Below are 26,434 nucleotides of genomic sequence, written 5' to 3' on the forward strand. Positions count from 1 at the left end.
GACTACTGTAGGAGTCCATTAATATAAAATTTCAGAAAAGGGGCGCCTGGGTGGCACAGCGGTTAAGCGTCTGCCTTCGGCTCAGGGCAAGATCCCGGTGTTATGGGATCGAGCCCCACATCAGGCTCCTCCGCTATGAGCCTGCTTCTTCCTTTCCCACTCCCCCTGCTTGTGTTCCCTCTCTTGCTGGCTGTCTCTATCTCTGTCGAATAAATAAATCTTTAAAAAAAAATTTTTTTTTCAGAAAAGTCTCAACAACCTACAGCAACAGAAAGCAGATCACCTGGTTGCACTGGGACAGGTATAGAAAGACCATAGATTGCAATGAGGAAACTTTTGGAGGTGATAGAAATGTTCAGTATCTTAACTGTGGTGATGGCTTCACAGATGGACACATATGTCAAAACTCATTAAACTGAATACTCTAAATATGAGAAGTTCATTTTTTGTCAAATATACTTCAATCGAGGAGGAGGAGGAGGAGGAGGAGGAGGAGGAGGAGGAGGAGGAGGAGGAGGAAGGAAGGAAGGAAGGAAGGAAGGAAGGAAGGAAGGAAGGAAGGAAGGAAGGAAAGGAAGGAAGGAAAGGAAAAAAGGAGGGAAAGGTAAGGGAGAAAAGTTTGTGATCCAATAGGAAACTCAGAAACACTGAGCCTAGTACACAAGGACTCCTTAAAAAGTTAAGTTAAAATAGGTAACTGCCACGAGAAGGATTCAAACGGTATCGGGTGAGTTCTGTGAGACAGAAGGACTTTAGGAAGGGAGTATTTGATCTTGGTTATGCACATTACAAAAATGTAAAGAGGAATAAAAGGGAGGATGAGAGCATGTCGGCTCCAGGGGAAGCGGGAATTCGATCAGGCTTCCACAAGAGGAGCAGGACTAGAGCATGACAGAGCTGAAGTAATGTGAGGTTTGCTAAGTTTCTTCACCCCACTTCCTTACTGTCCTCATCTGGACAATGCTGCTGGATAACAAAGCTAGAAAGCCTGATTCTGATCTTGCTGTTCAGTCTTACAGAGTGCTCACTTTCACAAAAATAATTCCAAAATAAGCAAAGAATCAGGCCCTTAGGCTCAAGTACCAGATCTACCCCTCACCCTGGGGAAGCTATTTCGCCTTGCAAAGATTTAGTTTCCTCATTTGGAAAATGGTGATCACAACAGAACCTAATTTGCATTACCGTCACAAGGTACAAATGAGGTAATGCCTAAGGCAATGCCAGGCACTTGGGAAGGTGCATTAATGTTGGGCTCACTGTTACCCTTTCAGAGGAGAATGGCTGCAGAGCAGAAGACAACGTGCAGTTAATACCCATCAGACAGCAGTCACACTGCATTGGGAGCCTCTGCACTGACCTCCCTCCCCAACTTCCAGTTTCACATCCTGCACAAGGCCAGATCCTTAAAAGCTCACAACTCTTTCTATCCACAGTACACAGCCATCCTAACAGGCAGAGGTCAGCAAACTCAGCCTGCAAATCCGACCGCCCCCTATTTTTGTAAATCAAGTGTTTCTGGAATACAGCAGTGTTTACAGCCGACGTATGTGCTACAAGAGTCAAGCAGTTGTAACTGCGACTGGGCGACCCCTGAAGTCAAAGCTGTTTACTCTCCAGCCTTTCCCGGAAAAGGTTGCTCACATTTGCTGTAAGGTTTTCAACAATGTCGATACTCTAGCGAATTAATCGCTACCAATCAACACTGACTCTACACCTACTGCTCATGTGCAATTAGGCATCACAGGGAAGAAAGTGAGAGCCAACACTGTACGACAGTGTGGCACCTGCTTTGGGGGAACTTTCAGTAACCAGTCACAGAGTAAGAAAATTACAAGGGGAAAAGAGATTCAGAAGTAAGAACATTGTGATCCAGAGAAACTGAATCATTGATCTAAGTTTAGTAAAACAGAAATTACAATAGCAATATATGTTTAAAACTCTGGCAGCCTGTGGGTTTCCCCTAAAATGTGCTTTTCATTTTTTCCACAGTAATAGAGCCTTAGCAGAACAAAAGACCCCAAAGACACAGACTCTATCTTCCTGATTGTCTTACAACTAGACCTGACAAACTAATTCCTAGACGAGGGGCTAAAGGTAGAGCAAGGACTCCAACTCCAGCCTCACTTACTTGAAAAGAAGAACTGCTTGTGCTTCCTTTCCTCCCTTCTCCTATGGCCTTCCTGATATGGCAGGAACTCAGGTCTGACAATATGATTTCCTATCTCTGAGCCAACCAACTTAATACACCCAACTAGGCATTGCTCTAGGCATCTCCGCCTACTAGACCATGCTGGCTAGCAACGACATGCGAAAATCTGACTCAGAAGATACCGTGTGACTAAAACTTTTATAAAAACGAATTTCAATCTAATAAACTACCTCGAAACATTTAGAGAAAGTTCCAAATAAAATATTAATGCTATTTCTTTAGCTAAATTTCCATGGAAGAAGTTATCACATATAGACAATGACCTAATAAATATTGTTCAAAGGACATGCCCTGGACAAAGGCACAGTAATCCCAACCTTGCTCTGTAATGACTTAGACAATATTCAACAGCTAACTGTTAGAAGGGCTGTTGTAATTATGCATATTTCTATGAGGAAAGTACTGGAAGTTGTAAGAAACTTCTGATGACACAAATATACCTAATAAATCATTGCAAAAATGTGACATCTTGGGGCGCCTGGGTGTCTCAGTTGTTAAGCGTCTGCCTTCAGCTCAGGGCCTGATGTCCTCGGATCGAGCCCCACATCGGGCTCCCTGCCCCACTGCGAGCCTGCTTCTTCCTCTCCCACTCCCCCTGCTTGTGTTCCCTCTCTCGCTGGCTGTCTCTCTGCCAAATAAATAAATAAAATCTTTGGGGAAAAAAAAGTGATATCTGCCTTTATTATAGGTGCTATTTGGGTAGATGAAAATGAAGAGCAATTGAAAGCAACATGCTAGGAGTGCTTAGAAAGACGAACTCAGTAACCAAGAATTTAAAATAAAAGACTCCTTGAAAGCGGTCAGGCTATGAAAGGGAACGGAATCCCTTTGTTGTATGTTTTACAAACAGACAAAACTAAAGCACTTTTGAAGAAGAAAAGGGTATGGCTCGCCAGAGAGATTTCTATGCATAGGCGACAACAGATGTGGCAGTCCAGGGAGAGGAAAGTAGTTGAGACTTAAGGCAAATCTTCCTGGCTGGGAGAGAAAGTAGAGAAAGACACAGAAGGACACAAAGACGGCTAATATCAGGGAGAAACTTAAAATATTTAAGAATTCTCACTGCTGTTGGGGCACCTGCGTGGCTCAGTCAGTGGAGTGTAGACTCGGTTTCAGCTCAGGTCATGATCTCAGGATCCTAGGATCGAGCCCCATAGAGGCTCCACACTCAGTGCTCCAAGTCTGCATGGGATTCTCTCCCTCTCCCCCCAGCCCCTCCCCCCTGCTCTCATGTACGCACGTGAGTACTTGCATGCTCTCTTTCTAAAATAAATAAAATCTTAAAAAAAAAAAAAGAAAGAAAAAGAATTCTTACCGTTGTCAAAAGCAAACAGATACCCACTAGGTATTTCTGTGGAGAGAACTGAAAGAAGGACACCATGGCCCAAGAGCATGAGCAAAGGAGAGAGTGGTATACGTGAAAAGTCCAAAGGCAGCCTTCACGTCTGACAGCCATGCAGAGATTTTTACCTCTCCTTGAGGGCAACCAGAAGGGGTGAAGCAGGGCAGAGAGGACTAAGTTTCGCTCCAGGAATCATGCTGGCTGCTACTAGAAAGGGGACTAGGGAGAGGGGGGAGTGAAGATGGAAAAAACCATTAGCTGACAACTGCAGGAGACTTGCTTGAAACCAGCAAGGCCTCCAACCACAGCACAGGTGTGGGCAATACAGACAGAGAAAAGCAGCTGGGCTTGAAAGAGATTCAGCAGGCAGAGAGGGCATGATGGACTTAGTGGATGTCAAGAATTGGGGAGACGGGGGTGCCTGGCTGGCTCAGTCGGAAGAACACAGACTCCCGATCTCAGAGTTGTAAGTTCAAGCCCCACACTGGGTGTGGAGATTGCTTAAAAATAAAATCTTGTATTAAAAAAAAAAAAAGAATGGGGGAGATGAGTCACTTCTGGCTCTGGCACGCTACATGACAGAAGCCGCCACCTTACAGAAAAGAAACAGGTTGAGAGGAAAACTATTCACTGTGGACAAGTTAAACTGGAGAAGCCCAGGAGAGGAGACTGATGGTGTCCAAGGGGTTAGAGTTCAGAAGAGCAGGCCAATTAGAACGCAGATCCACCCAGAACATAGAAAGCATGAAGGCAGATGTCCCCATGGAGGAATCCAGAACAGGAGACAGAGAAACACCAAAGCCAGCAGTATGTAACTTACTCCTATATCATAACTGAAGTTTTGGAAAAAATAAGATACTAAAGTAGAGCTGGAAGAGACGAAAATTAGAAGACCAAGGTGCAGCTGGGTTTTCTTTTCAAAAAAAAAAGTGTTATGTGCAAATTAATATTTCAGAATGTTTCCATTTGTAAGTTCATGTATATATAGTAAAAAACTTTATAGTAAAAAAAGGCAATCTAACTCTCAGGATTTTTGTCCTTCAGTTAAATAAAAATAATACTGTTTAGACTTCATATTTCATATTTAAAAAAAAGTGTTATGTGCTAATTAATATTTCAGAATGTTTCCATTTGTAAGTTCATGTATATATAGTAAAAAACTATATAGTAAAAAAAGGCAATCTAACTCTCAGGATTTTTGTCCTTCAGTTAAATAAAAATAATACTGTTTAGACTTCATATTTCATATTTAACTTTACCACTGGCTCTCCTGTTACAGCCTAGTGATAGTATAAATTTTCTTGCTCCTCTGTGAGGCATCACACTGTCTTCAGGAAACTCCAACAAAGATTTCAGAAATAATGATCATCTGAACAAAAATAAGATTGTTTTCTGATACTCAGTGATCAATTTGTGATTGAGGACTTCAAAAATTTAAAATGTATGCAGTTTTACAGGATAAATGGTATGTTGTACTTTCATTCCACAAAGCTGAAAAATACGTGATTTTAGAAAACATAAGTCAAAGGAATTATAAGCAAATATTAATTTACATTTTGGATATCAAAGAGCAGAGCCATTCAAGCACACAAATGAAGCCCACACTTTCAAAAATCCTTCTACTTGAATAGTAAATACAGCATGAAAACAGACTTTCATCTTGCTAAAAGATGTTTCAGGAATAAAATTACTACACAAAAGCATTTTCTCTTTAAATGTTCTCTGAATAAAATATTACCTATTACTATGCAAAATCCACTCATTATCTGTTTCTCTTTCTGAAGGAATAGTAGATGAAACAGTGGCTAATGGCAGACAACCAAAATCTAGGTGCCTCCACTGACTCCACAGACTACTGTACATTAATTAGTTCTAAAGCCAAATGGGGGAAAAATCAAAAAACTATTTTCTTTTCCTAAAAGCTCAAAAGACCAGATAGATGGAAAAAATCATGGAATTGTTAAGAGATATCCTACACATCTGAAAGTTATCGTTTTGTCCAGAGTTTACTTTCTTTCCATGTCCCAGGAAAGACAATGCTCTTTAAAATGATCCTTGTTCAAACACGAAGTCGGTCATGGAGGTACTTTGAGACATACTTTATAACTTCAACGATATTATTAATCACATACTCATAAAAATTATGGCTCTGAGTTTTAGACAGGGAATTGAAAATGACCTCTGCCAAAGTTCACAGGGTCCCATCTGCATGGGAAATCACGACCAGGCCACAGAAGAGAGGACCCCTAGGAGCAGCTTTCTCCTGACTACCTGCTGTTTCCAAAACACTGGCCAGACATTAGCTGCACACACTGCCAGGATCAAACGGAGGCCAAAAGCCACTTCTTATTTCATGGGGACTCAGAAATTAACTTTAACCAAATTACATTTTTGCTCTCAAGATTTTTATTTTAACAAAAGCTCACAATCAACTTAGGAAAAAAAATGTTATTTGAACAACTAAGCGGTTATCCAACAAGACAGTGAGTTGTCCTTTTCTCTCCTTTACAAAACAATTTCTTTAAGCCCTGTACCCATTAGAATTCATCAGATGAATAATATAGAATCACAAATGCATCTGTTTTTATTCCTCAAATAAAATTCCTTAGCTTTGGGGGGAGGAGGCACATGCTCCTCTTCATGTATTTTTTTTAACTTTTTATTTTGGAATAACTGCAGAATTATAAAAAAATTCACAAAATAGTATGAAGAATTATTGTATATCCTTCACCCAGATTCACCAAATGTTAACATCTGTTAACACATTTGTTTTATCAATCACTTTTTTCTCTTTACACACACACACACACAATTCTTTTCCTTAACATCTCGGGGTAAGTCAAAAACAGGATGTACTTTACCTCTACATACTTGAGTATTTCCTAAAACCAAGGTTAAGTCTCTCATGTAATCACAGTATAATAACCAGATCTGAAAATTAACATTGTCTAATCTAATTGTCATTATCTAATCTGCAAACCTTATTCAAATTTCACCAATTGTCTCATTTATGACCTTTACTACAAAAGAAAAACATTTTTTCCTGGTCCAGGAACTAATCCTGCATTTAGCTGTCACGTATCCTTAGTTTCCTTTGATCTAGATAAGTTGATCCACTTTTGTGTTTCTTGACCTTGACACTTTCGAAGAGTACAAGCCATTTATTTCATACACTGTCTTCCAATTTGGTTTGTCTGCTGTTTCCTCATGATTATATCCACGTTATACATTTCGAGGAGAACAACGCAGAAAAGAAGTGCTATTTTCAGTGCATCATACCTCAAGAGACACGTGATGTTGACACATCCCACTACCAGTAATATTGTGATCATTTGGGTAAACTGCCAGGTCTGTCCATTTTGAAGATATTATATTTCCCACTGTAATTAATTAGTATCTCCTAGGGATATACTATGAACCTATGCAAATACCTGCTGCTCATCATACTTTCACCCACTAATTTTAGCATCTCTCACTGATGATTCTTACCTAAACAATTTGGCACAAATGGGGATTTTTCTACATTAATTAAAAATCTACTGTAGAAAAGATCTGTGCCTCTTCCCTCTTTTATCTTTCTTATCTATTTCTGTCAGTATGAACCCACGGACTCTTATCTTATTCCATGGGGTTTAATCCATTGCTAACAATATTTATTTTGTTGCTGACGTTTTCCCAGATTGGCCAGAGGGAACAACTTAGAGCTGACTTCTGTGTCTTTTTGACATATCATCATCTTTGAGCACTTGATTACTCTCTTATACAAGATGTTTCAAGCTCATCTTAACACTCTTCCGGAAATCAGCCATTTTACCATGGAGTACTGGTTCCATTTAAGAGACTACAGTATTCAAAAAATAAGATCTGGGTTCTTGGTATGCTCACTGCTATGAGTGTCAATGTTTCCATGACCTCTCAGCAGGACAGTGGTTCTCAATTGAGGGTGATTTGCCCCTCCCTCCCCCATGACATATGGCAGTGTCTGGAAATACTTGGTTGTCATAACTGAAGGGATGCTACTGTCATTTAGTGAGTAGAGGCCAAGGGTGGTGATAAACATCCTACAATGTGAAGGGCAGCCCCCCCACAACAAAAAATTGTCCATCCCAAAATGTCAATAGTGCTGAAGAAACCCTGAGCTACAGAGTATGTATATATATGTACACACAAACACACATGCACACAATAACATATTTGTACACTTATTTTTCAATCTATGTTAAAAATCATGAGTTTACACTGATATCTCCAGTTTCGACTCAACACCACAGGGCTCACTGTATCCTCATCCATTTCCACATCTATAACTGCTTTCTCTGACAATGAGAAATGTCGCTCATCTTATCTACAACCCATGTATTTATTTCCTCAATCCCAGAATATACATAAACTGGTTTTAGAACTGCTAACCCATGAACTTGGGAAAAAAAACCTATTAACTAGAGTTTAATGTTTGTTTATACATGTTGTGTTTAGCTTGAGGGTATCCAATCAAAATATGGTTAAAAGTTATTAAAGGCTAGATTTTTTTCTCTCTTCCCCACCCCTGTCACCATGATTATTCATACAGTACTATCCATTTGTTTCTGTTTGTACTCCATTTCAGAATTCTAAAAGTAAAATCAAAAACGTCTCTCCCTTTCATCCCATGTACTTTGTTTCCCATCCCCCAAACATTTCTACCTGATCCTCCCTCCACACCCTGTAAGTACACCACCATCTTATTAGTTCTGCTCTTGTGTATGTTATAGGTGTTTCCAGAAAAGAGCAGATACACATATATAGTCTTACTTCCCCCTAGTCATCCACCAATATCTATTCTTTTTTCCTTTAGTAAGAGAAATGCTACTTTTTTAGCTTAGTGTATGGCCCCCTTGACATTTACTACTTTTCCCATCTTCCTAGCAGCTACATATGACCATGTGATTAAACGCCAATAGGATGGGAGCAGAAATAAAGGTGCTTTCTAGGTTATGCCCTGAAGAAAAAAAAAAAAAAATGGGTGTGAACTCCCCCTGCCACCTTCCTGCTGAGGCTGGTTGATGGGCATAAAAGCAGCCACTTTGGGGCCCCCAAATGAAAACCATCTGCTGTAAATTTAAGAGTCTCCCTACCAGCCCTTGACAATCTCCTTTTGAGACTATGACATGCAGAGAAATTAAATTGTATCTTTCTTAGGTCACTATATTTTTTATTCTCTGTTATAACTGCTTAGACTACAGCCTAACTGTGAAGGTCCGCAGGTAGGAAGAGGACAGAACATCTCAGGAAATGAAAACAGTAAAGTAGGAAGAACAAAGGGATAATGAGACAAAGGGGTAACAAAAGGTAATGAGACAAAGTGGTGTAAATGACCACAGAGTCACAGGAAGGCAACAGGGAGACATTAAAGAGTTTTAAGCAGGGAAGGGATCATTAGGATTGTACTTTAATATCTACTTTGTCCATACTGAAGAATGGATTGGTGCAGATAAACAGTATTTACAGAGAAACCATTCAGAAAGCTATATACTGGGCCATGACATACGTAGTAGTAACATGGGATGGCAGAAACAAAGAAAAGGAAATCAAGTCAGAGGTTATTTAGATGAAGTAGATAGAGCCAGCCCCCTCACAATGCCTTTGCAACCACTTTTCTGAGCTCCAGGGTTCACCTTCCTACCAGGTACTTCAGGGACTCTGCATCCATTGCCAGAAGGATTAGCTTCTCTGCCCATCCCTCATCCTTGGAACATCAGCTCATCCAGCTACTCCCATCTCCTCAAAACACCTCTGCCAATTCTTTTTTTTCTTTTTCTTTTTTTTTTTTTTTTAAGATTTTATTTATTTATTTGACAGAGAGAGAGAGAGGGAACACAAGCAGAGGGAGTGGGAGAGCTTCGAAGAAGCAGGCTCCCAGCCGAGGGGCCTGATGCGGGGCTCGATCCCAGAACGCCAAGATCACTCCCCGAGCTGAAGGCAGACTCTTAACGACTGCGCCACCCAGGCACCCCACCTCTGCCAATTCTTTTCCAAGCCGCTCCACAATATTTTCTGAGATTGCTGCTCCAAGACCATCAGTGAGGTCTACCAAGGGGTCAATATTCTCGTGCAACACTCCATCTACCATCTTGCCTCACCTGAAAACTTCAGTGCCGCCAAGGACCTCACTTCTTCAGCAACCCTCACATACCTCCCTCCCTGAGATCCACAGCCACTTCAAGAACATTACCTCTTTTAATCCTTGGAGAAACTTCTATTTCCTTGAGGTTTATTTTATCTGGTCAAAAAAATCTCCAATTCCCTGTCATCTACCAACATCCTGGTCACAACCCAATACTGCTGCAGAATGTATGTCACCCGACTCAGGACCTTCCTTCAGATCCTAACTCCTGTCACCTTGTGTGGATGACTCAGGCAACATCCTCACCATTCAGCTCTTAGGATCTCATTTCAAATAATCTATTCTCTTACTTTTGCCACCTAGTCCCAGAGTCACACCCTGAAATCATCTAAGGTTTGCTAACTACACCATATTCAAAATCACCAGTTCAAAATAAACTGCTTATTCCAACTGCAACCTCCATTATTTCCACTCATTTCCCAAGTGCCTTGACTGGACCAATACTGAACCTTCCAATCTAAAATGTGGGACATTCTGCAAGACAGCTGCCCTGGACTCTTCTGAAGAGGTAATGATATGAAATCCAAAAAGAAAAAGAGCAAGGTAATAAAAGAGACATAAATAAAAGCAATGTGTAAACTCTGACTGGATTGTGGGTGGGATTTAAAAAAAGATTTTTTTTAAAAGACAGTTCTTTGCAGAACTGGGAAAACTTGAATATGGACAGTACATTAAATGATATTATGAGATTCCTATTAATTTTCTTGAGTGTGAGAATGGTATTGTGATTTTGTAGGAAAATGACCTTACTCTTAAGATCCATACTGAAATATTTAGGAGTCATGTGTCATGATGTCTGCAACTTTCTTTCAAATAGTTGAGGAACAAAAACGAAGAGGGAAGGGAAGGAAGAGCAAAGAGAAGGAGAAGGCCAAGAAAGGGAGAAAAGGAGAGACGGAGGAAAAAAAGATGTAGAAAAGCTTAGCAATCTAGGTGAAAAGCATACAGGTGTGCAAGGTACTATTCATTCAACTTTTCTCTAGGTTTGAAAACACCTAAAATAAAAAGCCTGTGGGCAATGTATTAAGAGGAAAAAAAAAAGTCTAATAAACCTTTTGAGCTAACTATACATATATTTCAATCTGATGTGTATACATCCACATCTTTCTCTGTGCTCATCCAAAAACAATAAAGATATTGTAGGATGGGAAGGTGGCTTAACGAACGTGAGACTGCACCACACCTTACTCTGCAAATTGCCTCCCTACTTAACAATTTGTAAGGACATGCCTTCAAGTACCGGCTAAGTAGTAACTTACACTGAAGACGCATAGTGATTCCTTCAGTCCATCCACCTGGTGGACACCGTGGTTGGTGAGAATTTGGGCTACTGGAAACAATGCTGTCATAAATGTCCTCATTAACACCACCTCACAATTCAGTCTTTAACTATGTAGCATAAGATTTCTAAAGACTGAACAGATAGGTCAAAGAGTATGCCTTTTAACATCCAATGCCAGATAATTTTCCCAAGACAAGAGCAAGTCATACTCCAAACACTCCCGAGTGTGCCCCTCCCCTGGACTTCCCCTCCACAGTTAGTTATCAGTCTTTCAAAAAATGCTACCACTCTGGGGAGCTGTTCAAAGGAAGCACAAAGTGAGGTACTCTCAAGAGAGTCACCTGTAAGTCCTAAGGCAGTGCTCACATTACTTCCAAAGAACCAAACGCAGAGGTGAGGAAAGAAAAATAGCCCCACATCTCAGTCCCCATCATATTTTTTCACACCATCATCATGGCATCTGTGAATTCACATTATCTTTCTGTCTGTTTCATATCGAGTTTACTAGAAACTCCTTGAAATAGGGATATTATCACTCATTCATTACTTCATTTAACAAGTATTACTCACCTACCATGTGTCAAGCATCGCTAAGCACTAGTAATATACAAGTAAACAAGATAAACACCATCACTGCCCTCACGCACCTAATTTTCTTATGAGATAATCCAACATTCAGCAATTAGTTAGACAACTAATATTTTAATTATGGTAAATGGTAAATGCTTTGAAGAAGAACAGGGTGCAATGAAAGCATATAACCCAGCACACAGTACCAGGAATGACTTTCAATATTGGACTTTCAATATTGTTTATCTACGGCTTCATCAATTTCACATATCACTAACTGATTGATAATAACTTCTGACATATGATCTTAAAATATGTAGTTTTGGGGCACCTGGGTGGCCCAGTTGGTTAAGCGACTGCCTTCAGCTCAGGTCATGATCCTGGAGTCCCAGGATTGAGTCCTGCATCAGGCTCCCTGCTCAGCAGGGAGTCTGCTTCTCCCTCTAACCCTTCCTCCCTCATGTTCTCTCTAAAATAAATAAATAAAATCTTTAAAAAAAATAAAAATTAAAAAAATAAATATGTAGTTTTATAATTGTAATGAGAGAAGGACAAAAGAAGGTAGGAATTAAAGTTACTGAGCTAGTACCGTGCGAAGTTCTTTTACATACTTAACCTCAGTTAATCTTCCCTATTAATTTACAAGGCAGAGGCTAACACTCCACTTTTAAATGTGGAGTATGAGACTCAGAGAGACAGAGTAACTTAACAAAAATCACATAGTTACCAAATGGTGTCAGGACAGGATAGAACCCAGACCCATCTTATTTCTTTCTATTGTATCACAATAGAAAGAACCAAAGGCAGAAATTTCACACTAAGCCTAGGAAAAAAACTATCTGCTCAATAAAACACATTTTATTTTACATACGATACATATAAAGTTAGGAGAATAACAGCAAGGTCATGATCTGGGGACGCTGGGATCTAGCCTTGCATCAGGCTCCCTGCTCAGCGGGAAGTTTGCTTCTCCCTCTGCCTCTCCCCCCTGCTCAGGCTCCCTCTCCCTCTGCTTCTCAAATAAATAAAATCTTTTAAATAAATAAATAAAATAAAAATGTGGTAACTAGTGAATGTATGAAGCAGAGTAAGTAAAGTGGCAAACATTCATTTAAATATAAAACATGAAAGTGTATTCTATAAATATGAAAGAGTATTCCTTTCAGAAGCCAGACAGAGTAGAAAACAACACTAATATTTTGACAAACTGCCCATATGCCATGCTACCACGTTACATCAAAGTTTAATAGAGATGCGATTTGACAAAATTTCTTTCTCAAACTATCTGAAATTCATGAAGTTACCACTCAAGCTCATTAGAGCAAAACCCAAATGAACCAAAATCTAATAATTCAACAACCACAATAAAAATTACAAAGATACTGGTGGGGGGAGGAATCTAGAAAACTCTTACAAATATTTTAAAGGCCTCCAGGAATAATATTACCAAGTACCCTGTTTATGTTTATGTGTGTGTGTTAAACACACAGAGACAAACACATACCCAAATTAGATGTGTGTTCCAAACACACACTAAAGTAATTTGGGGGATATATTATTTCCAAGGAAAACAGACCCCTCCACACCTACTTAACCAATATATAGAGAAAATATGTACCTGTTGCTTATGGTAGAACATGGCAAAGTAAAAAAAAAAAAAAAAAAAAAAAAGTAAATACTCCACAATTAGGCTAAAAAAGAACTAGAGAATGAGCTAAAAAGAATGCAAAGAGGATTTTTCAAATGTGTATATGTTTTGGATACTGATGTTACTGATTTTTTTTTTTTATTACATCTGAGTTCACTTGAGAACTTACTGTTTTCCTTTCATGGACAAAGGTGAATCACTAGCACATAATATTAGGTACAATCACTGTTACCTGTTAGTTAACAAATGTTAAGAGAAAAGAGTGACAGTAAAAGGAAAGGGAGGGAATAAGTTTCTCCAGATCTAACAAGAGAAAAAAAAGGAGAAAAGTGAAGATTTTATGATTATTAATCGTCACAGACGAAAATGAGCAGAGAAAGGCAGATATGTAAAAATAGTCACTAGGGGCCCCTGGGTGGCTCAGCTGGTTAGGCATCTGACTCTTGATTTTGGCTCAGGTGGTGATCTCAGGGTCATTAGATGGAGGCCCATGTCAGCCTGGAGCCTGCTTGAGATTCCATCTCTCTCGCCTCCTCTGCCCCTCCTCACAACCGACCACCACCCAATCCCATCCCCTAAACCACCCCCGCCTGCCACTTGCACCCTCTCCAAAAAAAAAAAAAAAAAAAAAGGAGTCACTGAATTGTCCTAAGCACTACTGTACAGCTGTATGAACTTCTTACTGCACAAAGGCACTGGGTCAAGGGTGCAGAGTAAAGGTCTGACATGCTCCATTGCTAAGCTGGGCTCTCTGTGTCAGGACTGAATGCACCCTGAGAACAGAGCACTTTTTCCAATTCATACAAAGTTGTAGTCCACTTGCCAAGCCTTCTGACGTACAGGCTGTGTCCCCTTGAAGGGAATCCTTTTGAAACTGCATGAAGCTCTGTATGGGCTTGATGGGGGCTAGGTAATCATACTCCACCACTGTTCTACCCGCTCGGCCTCCAAACTCTAGCCTCCTAGCTCCACTGTTTTAATGAGCCATGAAAAAAGAGCAAAACTACCCAGGCCAGTCCCTCCCATGGAATGTTCTCAGACCCACGCTGTTCACTCATAACTCAAAATGAACTTATATTTTATACTTTAAATTTAATGCTAGTTGATGATAATTAATGTTGGACTAAAATGAAATGATCTTTTCACAACTAATGAAAAGCTGCTAATACAATTTACAAGATAATTTACTCCTTAAGCGGAGTAAATATAACTTTGCTTCAATTATTTAAATAAAATGGCTATGAGGCACCTGGCTGGCTCAGTCAGTGAAGCATGCAACTCTTGATCTCAGGGTTGTAAGTTTGAGCCTCACACTGGGTGTAGAGATTACTTAAAAATAAAATCTTTTATATATACATATAAAAATAAAATGGTTGCTCCTAATTCAGTTATTGCTTTACATCCTAAAGGTCTGTTGGATCACACTTTGTTAAGCATTAGAACTGACCTGTACGTACATGAGGTAACAAAACTGCATTAACTAGAGAATATTTTTATAATTTGCTCTTATAGACACAAAGGGCTATTCCCTTTACTCTCAAATTAGTCAATTGGAGGTCACTATATTTTATAGATCCATACATTTTCAAGTTTTATTCTTCAAAACATCATCGACAACGACAAAAGACAATAGTTAATTTGCTGCACTGGCCAATAACAGACTTCAGAATATAGAACCATTTTCCATACAGTACATAAAATACTAAATGCTCATCTAGGAAAGGTCATGAATCATAAGGCTAATTAAATAACTGAAGGCATATACGTAAAGTATAGGGCTGCTAAAGAAAATGAAATACCATTCTTAATTAGTATGTCAGTTTATTAGTATGTGATTAGTATGTCAAGTTTTTCTTGTTTCTGTTTAGACACACAGTAAGCACATTTTCTGAATTCTCTAGCATATCTTCGAGATATTTTCTAGAACTGGACACCATGTATAACAATAAGACCCCAAATGTTTGTTTTCACCTCGAATAATGTAATTATCCAGCGCATCTTCCATTCTCTTCAGTGCTTCAGTTCTATCAGAACCATATGTGATCAGCTAAAAGCAAACAAACAAAAAACAATTTACACAGGTATCTATCAATCTATCTAAAAGTCAAACAATTTATCCTAATAAAAATCAAAATACTTCCTACCAGATTTCATAGAACATCTTTTGAAACTTCACAGTGGTTCAGTTTGCAATATAATGTATGGCGATTAAGATTTTTAAAGCTAAATAAATATGAAAATCAAGCTATTTCAGACATTTCTCCTACATTCACTATCACAGAAAAGAGCTATTTGAGCTCAATAACAATGTAATAAAAACAAGCATAAAAAGTTTAAAAGGAGATATCTAAATGTGAACATTACTTGGGATAGAATATCAACATCTGGGATAGGGAAGGATTAGGCAAGATTTGTTTTTTCTCTCCCTACGAGAATGTCGTTTCCAAGTTTGACACCCTGCTTAGCTAGCTTTTTCACATAACAGACCGCAGAAGCAAAGGGTGCTTGTATTAGAAAATCAGAAGGGTCTTCCTGTTCTATATGATTTTGTGCCTATTTAGAGGAATCTTAAACAAATTAGCAATTAAATACAAGCAATAAGTAACATTTTATTACTAATTTGCTTGCTATTAAGACCTTAAGTACTCATAAAATATTTTTCTTGTTATTATACATTAGTCAATCTGTACTGTGCAATTACTTTAGTACATTCCATCAGTTCCTCAGTATCAAGCCAGGTTGAAAATTTATTTGCAGGCAGACCACATTTCTGAACAGAAATGTATTCATCAAAAATGGAACTACATCTATTAAAAAAATCAATCTATTTTTGTTTTTTATTTTTAAATTAAATAGCGCTACTCTTAAACAAAATACCTAAAGTTCACTTTAATGTTACTGTAAAAACTTAAGTGAAAAAAGATAAAAAGTGGTTTGCTTGCTGCAAGTACATAATCTTGAGAAAAGGTTTTTAGTAAACTCTGCAGTCAGAATTCTATATTTTATGAGCTCTTACAATCCTAAAGATTTTAAAAGATGTAAGAATTTAAGCAGCGTTGTTATTTTGGAAAGTCAAATTTCAAAAAGACAGGTGGGCAAAAAGATATCTTACACTCATAAAATTTAATTATGTACAATCCCCACAAATAATTACTGACTCATAAAAATTGAAAAGAAAAGGTAAAAAGTACTCTGAAAAACATGACTTATCACCCCAACTCCTTGATATGGTCTTTGATTCACACTTCTATCCCAGGCAATTTTCAGGAATGACCAAATAACAACTTAATTCATCCTCACTGTATGGGCTGCATTGGAGCCACTGGTTAGATAACTTTGTTATTGTTGGGAAAGGGGATCACTATTGGATTTGACTGGGGAGGAGCCACTGACTGACTTGACTGGGGGAGTGTTACAGAGTAACATAGTATTGAAATTTCTCAAGAGAAGGAAAATCTGCTCTGCTTTCACTTTTCCATCAGTGCATAATTATTTATTTAATTATAGCACATGATTCAGAGAAAAGCTCAATTTCAGATTTTTTTAATTGAATAACTTTCACTGTCTCTTCAGAAGAAAAATCAACAAAGTCATTAAGAAATCGAACTAACTTTTGAAATCATCGGATCATAATAAATGCTAATATCACTTCCTGGTTGGATGCCGCTGTCAACCCGGACCTGGGAGAAAGAAAAAAATGAAAGTAACTTCATATTGTGTGGATATTTTTCTCACAACAATTTTAATTTCCAAGGGGCAGATGGATAATTTAATCTCAAGTAACATTTCAGCTTCTGGAAAACAGAAAAACAATCTAAACTATATAGGGACCAAATTATCTTAATCTGTTAGTATACAGTATAACGTATTTTTGTTCTTCCACTAAACAAAGGAACTAAGAAACTTCAAAAAATAACAATAATAATAATAATACATCACTATCCTGGGTTGCATTTGTAGCTATTTGATGGTGTCTTCCAACTGAAGCATGGCATGAATGATGTCCTTTCTAGGCACACTCCCTACTGTACCCTTCTGAGAGCTCCAGGGAGGACCCCAGTCAAGCCATGCAGCAGGACTCGGGAGTTCTGCTCATCAGTCCTACAGGAACGCTGGTCCTGTGGCTTTCATGTCTGTAACACTTTCCTTTTTTGCCTTACCCTCTCAACTGTACAACGTTTTTTCTCTGTTACTGTTAGTCCCCTGAGACTTTAATGTTTATACAGCTTTTCTCATAGCTTTGCTTTGTAAGGACACAGCCCCAATTAGAGTTCTGATTTTGCGATTTTCATGGGGAAAAAAAAATAGCACGAGTTCAAAATATTCTTTTGAAGAGCCTGATTGCTGTTAACCAGCCAACAAGTTAGTTAGTACATCGCTGATTCTTGTTTTCATCTCCCAGTTTGATACCAGCGGTAAGGCACAGAGGTTAGCCATGTAAAACTTTTAAAATGAGCAGTTGCTGAGGACGAAATATTTATTAAATTATTGTGCCTAAGTTTTGGAATCTGAAGTATTTAAAAGCTAATCAAAATACTTAAGACTGTCAAGCATGTCCTAGGGGTCTTGAAGATAGAGGAATTTAATCGAAGCTGCTAGGAACAGCTGGACTTTGATGCCCAACATTGTAAAGGGGTGGGAAGAGAAGAGCGGAAGCTCACGTAGCTCTTCACCTGTGGGAAGAAGCCTTCCTAATAAACAGCAGCTCATCTGTCTGCAGCAAGGCAGAAAAAGGTCAACACAGCGGCTGTTAGGCCTTTAATATTTTAATTTAGGCAATTATCAAGGGACCACATGTAGAACCTCTTGTCTAGGATATCCACATGAGGGTATGATGATGGCTTTATTATACGGTGACATCAAAAGATAAAGCATAGTTTTGTTCTCTTAAAAAAAAAAAATCACACTACTATTATTCTCTTTGTAAGGCTTTAGAAGATAACACTGTAACATACCCAGAGTGCTTTTATTTCTGTATTTGCAAACATGAAAGTATGGGTATTTGTATTTACATTCACATTCATATATGAAAATCTTAATTTTAAATGAAAGTCACTCAGCACACTTAGAACATATCTTGGCTATTTTCTGGAAACATACTTCAGCTCTGTGAAATTCACAATGTTTATAAAAACCAGAAAAGAATTAATAGGACAGCTGTGAAAGCAATATAATCATAATCTACCCTCTCCCCACATTTATATAGCCCCCACAGCAGCTGGCAACCAAATTACATACCAGGAAAGAGCCTTCTGAACTTGCATTATCTTAATTTTAGTAGCAAAAAGTTAAAGAGCTCATTTTACCGCCATTTATTATAATTTAAAACCAAAGCATGCTTGCTAAAGCTGTGTTTCAAATTGAGACTGGTACAAATTCTAAAATATTGAACTTTAAATAAACCCTATTTGCTACATAAATTGCTACAAGGCTAGTGTGGAGCTCTGCTGTTCAACCCACTGGTCAAATAACATAGACAATAAAGATTATTTATTACTTTCTTCTATAGTTCATAATTTAAAATTTTAGATACCTTGAACAACACCATCCTAAAAGTTAAGTTACCTAGGGCTCTTGGATATAAACATGTCATCTACTGAAATTATGATCACAGAAGGTATGTCATTTTAATTTTAAAATACATAGGGTAAAATCAAGAGGTATTATACATAATCAACACACATCTCTAATTGAACACATTTCATTAGCAAAGCAACATTTCCAATTTAAAAGTGTAACAAAGCATGAAGACTCTGACTTATAATTTCCTGCTTATATAGCCTTTTTCAAATAATCATCAGCTTTTTAAAATTTTAACAATGAATTAGAAGTCAAACTAAGTCGCCATTCCTCTATGGAAACAAAGGCTACACACACGCACAAGCTTTTTGGCACAAAAAGCTTTAACAATAAAGTCAAATGGAAATGTAACTAAATTTCTGAGCAGAACAAAACTGCAGTCTGAAAACAATAAATTTATAAAATATGGTGATCAAAGATTTTTTAAAAATCTTCATCAATGCCACATAAGTAAATTTTAGGCTTGAAGAAACATGTGAAAAGTACAGTCTGTAAATTAATCCTGAAGTATGTATTCTTGTGACCAAAAAAGGTAACAGCCAAAAAGAGTTTCCCGAGTTAAAACTGACTGATCTAGTTAAAGCAGCAAGGAGGAAAGACCAACACTATCAGCACCACCACCCAGGCACCTGTGTATGAGGGTCTCAAGCCATTGCTCAGAAACCTCTGGCATAATTTAAATGTCTTTCTTCTGTATCAACGGTGGACCGTGTGAAACTATCAGCCGTCTCCCACCCTTCATGCTCGATTCACCTCTCCCCCTCAGTCCAACTCCCAGCCCGCCATGTCTACCTGACAAGTGACAGCCCAATCTGATTAAATGCTTCCAAGGGAGGGGACTTGTGGGCCTCCATGACAGGCCAAAAGTGATCACCATGGAGATACATAATTACAGCTGTCAACGCATCTACTGTCCTGCTGACATCAATTTGATTGCTCCCAGCAATAATGATAGACAAAGCTTGGTGTGCACTCTCCCGCACCCAATCACTTTATCTATTCCTTGGTCCATTTAGCTGACATGCAACATTCACACAAGCAAATAACAGCAGTAAGCAGAACATTTAAGGCATTTTAATTGTTTTTTCTTTCTATGGATGGCTCACAACTGCAAATGTTATTACATAAAACTCCTGCTGCAGCATTAATTGAAGAAAGATTTGGTGGGACAAAGACTGTAGGGGGTATAGTTTGTCCATTATCACTTGTACTTTCAACAGGTCTCACGTTTGAAAATTGCAAATTGCAAAAACTTGCGAGGGCAAAATGTTTGACATCCTGTTAGCTATTACAACATGGTGAAAACTTCTAACAACTAGAGTAATCATTATGAATTCTTATTTAATACTTTTTTGTTTGATTAAAAAAATGTTTAGATATGTCCCTATGATACTTGTTTTCTCATCTGCTATTTAATGTCACATAATGCCTGTTAAATCTTTACAATTTTTTTTCTGCCTTCAGGCTTTGAACACAGCATGGAGTCTTCCAGCCTAGAAAGGGTCAAGTCTCTTCAGAACGCATATGGGCAAAAACAATTTAAAAAGTGAAATAAATCATATATCCAATAACATCTATGAATTTAGAATCCTTCCTGTAATCTTTCACCATCTTCATGCCAGTAATCAAACTGAATAATCATATTCACAGATGGTACAGCCTTGTCATCCGCTAGTTAACATAATGTCATAAAAATATATGCACTTATTACCTTGATTAAGAAAAAGGGTATGTCCTTGTTCTTTTTATGCAGCAAAAACTATTTGAAGAACAGCTACTACATATAGAAGAATTATGAATTAAGTGGACAGTGATCACTTTTCTTTAATTGGTGGAAATACGTACTTCTTAAAAGTCTGTGACACTTAACAGAATGAGGCACACTTTGTTTTCCTTAATCCGTTTCCATTAAAAGGCTGATTTTGTGCCTGAATTTTTGACATCTGACTATACAGGGAAGCTGGATAAGATTTAGTGAAAAGATTAAAGTCATTTCCCATTCTTAGGATTCTGTGCTCTTTCACTACAATTTTCAAAAGATTTGGGAACATTGTAAACTATCGTTTATTTACTAGTCAGATGTCACTGGACTTCCCCTGTGAAATGAATTCTGACTTTCCTACGTTATCACAAAGTACAAAATATTTTTTTAAAAACAACAAAAAACTGTCATTCCCCAGGAATTTCACTTGTCCTTCAATTTACACCCTTTAGTGTTGACATGCTTTAACATAGAAGTATGACATAAATCAAGGATTTAACCCCTCACTTGGTATTACAGCTTAATGACTTACACCAGGTAGATGTATTGGTTCTTGGTACTGAGACAATCTCCCAATGGACGGTAAACCAAAAGACTTGTAGGGGTCCTGAAAGTTCAAAGGAAAGGAAGCACAGTCTTTGAAATATAAATCAGCAAAGTAAGGTTAAATATTTATACAAAGAAGAAGCATTTATGGATCTATTTTCAACATACAGTATTTACCAAATCACAGATTGCTGAATATTGTCTTATACACTCTCTAGACTACTTAGACAAGTATTTAAAAATCAAACAGAACTGTAAGCAGAATTTAGCCTGACCTTAGTCATACTTTATTGAAATTGGTAAAATTCCAACATTTATAAATCTTCTTAAAATGCTTTGGGCAAAAATAAAATAACCTAGGCGCTACATCAAAACATCCTCAAGTTCAGAACAATAACTATAGTGCACCTAAGATACTTGTTTTTCTTACTCTCAAAAACAGTTCACATATGGCAAAATTGGAGAATTGTGGTTTTTCAAATAGAGACCTAAAAGAAACTTTGCATGTGCTACTAGATATGTGCTCCATTTGTAAACATCTTAGATCACCAAAATAAGTATTAAATAAGTTCAGCTTCATAACAATACCACTTAAAATATAATAAAAAGCAAGAATAACCAGGCCAAGTATATTCTCAAGATCCTTAAAAAACATTTCAAAACAGCTTCCAGTATTCTTAGACACGGATACTATTAATTTACTTTTTGTTTTGACAAACTTCGAATTCTAAAAGTAAAACATAGTATAAATGTTTCCTTGAATAATTTTAATCATTTGAAAGAAGATTTTCAGAGATTGACTGCTTTATTATCTGATAAATATAGTTACAAAATAGTATAAAAGTACTGGACTGACAGTTTAGGAGTAAAATCCGCAATTAAAAATTATGAATGAAAGCTTTGCAACTTAAGTTTTAATTGCTACTTTCATGTAAGCGTAAGGGATTAAATTATTAGAAAATAAACTTGCAAAAAACTTAAGTAAATATTGAATTAACTCATGTGTACCCAGGGTGGGCTCTAAAAAACAAAAAGCACAAGACAAACAAAAACACAGAAATAAATGCTTCTGTTTATTTCAATGTGATCTGAAAACAAGCAAACAAAACAAAAACCATGGTCCGTTCAAGCATATTGAATATTTAACAAAAGCAAGACTATTTAACGAATGCTTTGTTGCCCTTTAAACTGACTGGTAGCTATTTTTCCCAGCCAGAAAAAATACATGGAGCTTAATTAAACTCAATCTTTTAAAACTATTTTGAATTATGTCAAAACTCTCTGCCCTTTGTTCCGGTCGGATTCTGTATTACATAAGCACATAACTCCACACCAGTTATGAAATCCTAACTTTACCTTTTGTTTAGCTTTACCTGGTCCCATGACTTTGGGACACAACCACCATCCTTCCTCTCAACATCATTCATTTTACCTCAGCATAAACCCGACATTCAACTGCCCAGCCATTGATGGGAATATCAGCTTGTTTGTGCCTGAGAGGGTAACCCTTGGCAACACGGATCATTTCTTGGACTAGGTCCAGGCCGGTAATGCATTCTGTGACGGGATGCTCAACCTGCAAGGCCAATATGTGCCCATCAATAGGTGTGGGAAAAAGTAAATAAACAGAAATAAGCAAGAACAAGTTCAACAACTTCTGGGTAAAATGAGGTCAATTATATTTAACATTCAATCACTTTTAGCTAAAAAAAACTAAGAGAATAAAATTAAACATAAACTCATTCATGATTTTTAAAAAATACCTTAGAAGTATTTGTAAACTATCTGTATTACTTGTCTCCATTTTTAATTAGATGTCATCCAGCAATGTTTAGCACTTTCAATTTTGAAACTACTTCCTATCTGAAAATTACATATTCAGCTGCAATCCTCCATATGGCTGATAATCAACCTATCCCGCTATACTTAGCATGGCATCCACAGAGGCAGCTTATGATTTTCCAAAGCACTAGGCTAGCCTAGTCTCACCCAGTCTCATGCTTTCACTAACCTGTCCTGACAAGCAACCAGATTAGCGTACTCTTACATCAATGCAGTGTAGCAGAAAGGAGCAGATGGATCCTGCAGGTTGTTTTCCCTTCAGACTTACATGGGGAGTGCTTAGCATGCACAATAGCAAAACTGAGCCAGTGAAATCACTCTGCTCTCTCAGCAAATTGCTGATAACTACTTTGGATGATGCTGTCATGGGGATCCCTAGCCTTCCACACTCACACATGGGATACACATGTACAAAAACATGCACCAACATATAGGGATACTAACAGGGATACACACCATTATGAATTTCTTTGATTGCTTACAAGTTCCTAAACTTAACAAAGCTAAAACAAAGGCCCTTATGGCACTGATAAAGAGCAGATGATCTGTCTTTCATTGAAATCCCTGAATAAGTTTTAGAAATTTAAATAAAAGTTCGGCCGCATCTGCTGCTTTAATACCAATTTCTTCTCTCATAAAAATTAAGCATGTTCTAAACGCACTTCATAATAGTTTATCATGACATGTCTAATTTCATACACTCTGACACGGGAAAAGGTCAATTAACAAAAGAATTGTCTTCCCATCTTCAACTACACTAATTGAAGGATAGGACTTAGTCATTATAATAATCTTGAAGCTTATCATAAGCAGACAATGCCATGGTCTTAAAAAAAAAAGCTTTGTAAAAATAAACAGATGGCATCCATAATTAGCTCTGTGTGTGTTATGAGTTTGTTTACAGTTTCAACATTTTAAGACATTTTGACATAATTTTAATGACAAATCATCACTAAAATAAGCATCTACCCTTTGTAAAATAAATGTGACACTAAATAAAGATCTTATTAGATAGTTCAAAAAATAAATTTTTGAAAGCAAGCTATGGCTTTTTTGAGAAACAAGATTCTATATGACAAATATAACAAGAAAGGAACAAGTGTAAAGCCTATCTCTTATTGCTAGAAACAAATATCGTGTGAGAAACCATCTTACCGTTCTATTCAAAGTGAGCCTACTGTGTGCCAAGGGCTTTAAATCAATACTAGTCACACACCTCATTAGGTGAAAAAACAATTTTGAAAGTTAAGTGAATGATTTAATTCTATTCTATGATTAACTCCTTCTAGGTCTAGTGCCCAGGAAAGTACACACTATATACTAGGCAAATAGATAAATACTGAATGAATAAATGAGCAGCAAATCCAGAGCCACATCTACAGTAAATGATACAGACAGGGTTGGAATTCAGGTCACTCTAGAAACAGTACGACCTTCCTATTCTCTTCATGGAAAAATGTACATGAAAACGTAGAGTAAATTGGGATGCCAGCTGGCTCAGTCAGTGGAACATGCAACCTTTGATCTCAAGGTCATGAGTTCAAGCCCCACACTGAGTGTAGACATTATTAAATAATAATAATAATAATAAACAACTTTTTAAAAATGTAGTAAACATAAACAGCTACATAATTATGAGCATTGTCTTCCATAAACCACAGTATTATGAAAGTTTAAAGACATAAATTCATTATAAGGCTCTGTTTTACCTTAGAAGACTTCTCTGTAACTGTGTAAGAAAAAAGTACATTAGATCCATACTGAATGGAATCCAAAAATGGACCCACTTTACTGCAACTTAGAATTACGGAACAGAAACAGCACATTTTACAATCTAAATTAGTGGACTGCAAGCATTTCAAAATAAAATAATTAAGTAGATAATTAGAATAATAACTAGCTGCTAAAGGCAAAGTGATTACTTGCAGAATTTAAAATGTATGTCCACTTAGGTTCAAATATTGTTAAAGAAATCTTTCTAAACACATTTTAATAGAATTCTGAAATTATCCAACTGGATGTGTGAATTATTATTACCAGGAATCTTGTAGGCATAGTGATGTTTAAATAACCATGTATAGCCCCATTTCCGAGAACTTGGAAACAGGTCCACTCTGCAAGTCAAACTCAATACTTAAGAGATCAAAACAGAGATATACAAATAGACAAAACAGCTCCCAGGCCAAAATATAATTCATTAGAAGTTTTAAAAATATCGGGTGCCTGGGTGGCTCAGTTGGTTAAGCATCTGCCTTCAGCTCAGGTCGTGATCCCGGAGTCCCGGATGGAGCCCCACATCAGGCTCCCTGCTCAGTGGTGAGTCTGCTTCTTCCTCTGACCCTCCCCCATCTCATTCTCTCTTTCTCAAATAAGTAAATAAAATCTTAAAAATAAATTTTAAAAAATACCTTTAAAAGGAGAGAAAAAAAAAAAGAAAGGAAGGAAGGAAAGGAGAGAGGAAGGGAGGGAGGGAGGATCAATGGAAAGTGAAGGTAGCCACCCAGAATGAAAGGTTATACAAAGAAAGAGAGTCAAAGATCAGTGTCTGGTAGCCTGATGAGTTCGTCTTGTCCCACCTAGAGGAAAAATCTACACAAGTCTAATGCCAATAAACATATATTCCGAGGGCTGTTTTGTGGAAGGAAAAAAAAAACAAGGTTTCTGTGTCCCTTCTATTTGGGAAACACTGACTTCACCTACATTAAACATGTGCTTTTAAGAAAGACTCCTCCGACTCCTTAATCTGTCACTACACTTTGGGTTCTCAAGAGGAGAGTATCATACGGTGCTTATTTAACCACACACCTCCTTTTGCAGAATATCCCTATGGGTTGACAATTCCATGGAACACACTTTTAGAAACAATGCCTTAAACATTCAAAATACAAAACTGAATTCCCTTATTGTGACTATCCTCACCAAACAAATTTTTGAGAACCTGGCTTCATACATATATTTTTTTACCCAAGAGAAACAGGTGCTAGTTCCAAGAAGCATATGAATAAGGGATACACTAAATAGTATGATTCTGCATTTAACGATCAATATGTTGACATTCTAATAAACAAATCTTATGATTTAGTCAACAAAAGACCTAACCGCCACCCTCAGCCACACACACATGCCAAAAACAAACAAACAAAAAAAAACCACCCCACAGCAAAGAAAAGGAAAGGAAAGGGAAAAGGAAAAGGAAAGGAAAGAAAAAAATAGAGAGAGGCCCAAAACAAGTCAGAATTTCTGAATTCTCAAAGACAAATTTTTGATTGGGATCAGTGAGACTGTGCAAGCTGCAGGGTCTATTAGTAGCTGATAAATCAGTCTGTACTGGCAATGCCTCTATCTTTCCATTAATGTTTTGTTCAAACAGGCGCAAAGAACTACAATCAGGAAATGTCATATTATGGGACATAATCACACACAATTATGCTACAGTGAGTATATATAGTTCTATATGCCTATATTAGTCACAGACATCCAACTTTTTATT

General features: G+C 37.5%; 1 protein-coding gene across 9 annotated transcripts in view; it reads right to left on the bottom strand.

The window, feature by feature from the left end:
* Window positions 1–26,434, bottom strand: part of PCCA (propionyl-CoA carboxylase subunit alpha) — a 391,229-nt gene that overhangs the window by 179,016 nt on the left and 185,779 nt on the right. For all 9 annotated transcript variants that reach the window (XM_026493544.4, XM_057307315.1, XM_057307311.1 and 6 more), the window contains 4 exons: window positions 22,535–22,678; window positions 21,089–21,163; window positions 16,826–16,894; window positions 15,186–15,261 (listed from right to left, as the gene is read on the bottom strand). In XM_026493544.4, the coding sequence (XP_026349329.1) occupies window positions 15,186–15,261; window positions 16,826–16,894; window positions 21,089–21,163; window positions 22,535–22,678 (364 nt within the window). The remainder of the gene's footprint in view (window positions 1–15,185; window positions 15,262–16,825; window positions 16,895–21,088; window positions 21,164–22,534; window positions 22,679–26,434) is intronic.

The sequence above is a fragment of the Ursus arctos genome, unplaced genomic scaffold (assembly GCF_023065955.2).
Source record: "Ursus arctos isolate Adak ecotype North America unplaced genomic scaffold, UrsArc2.0 scaffold_10, whole genome shotgun sequence".
In the NCBI taxonomy this organism is placed as follows: domain Eukaryota; kingdom Metazoa; phylum Chordata; class Mammalia; order Carnivora; family Ursidae; genus Ursus; species Ursus arctos.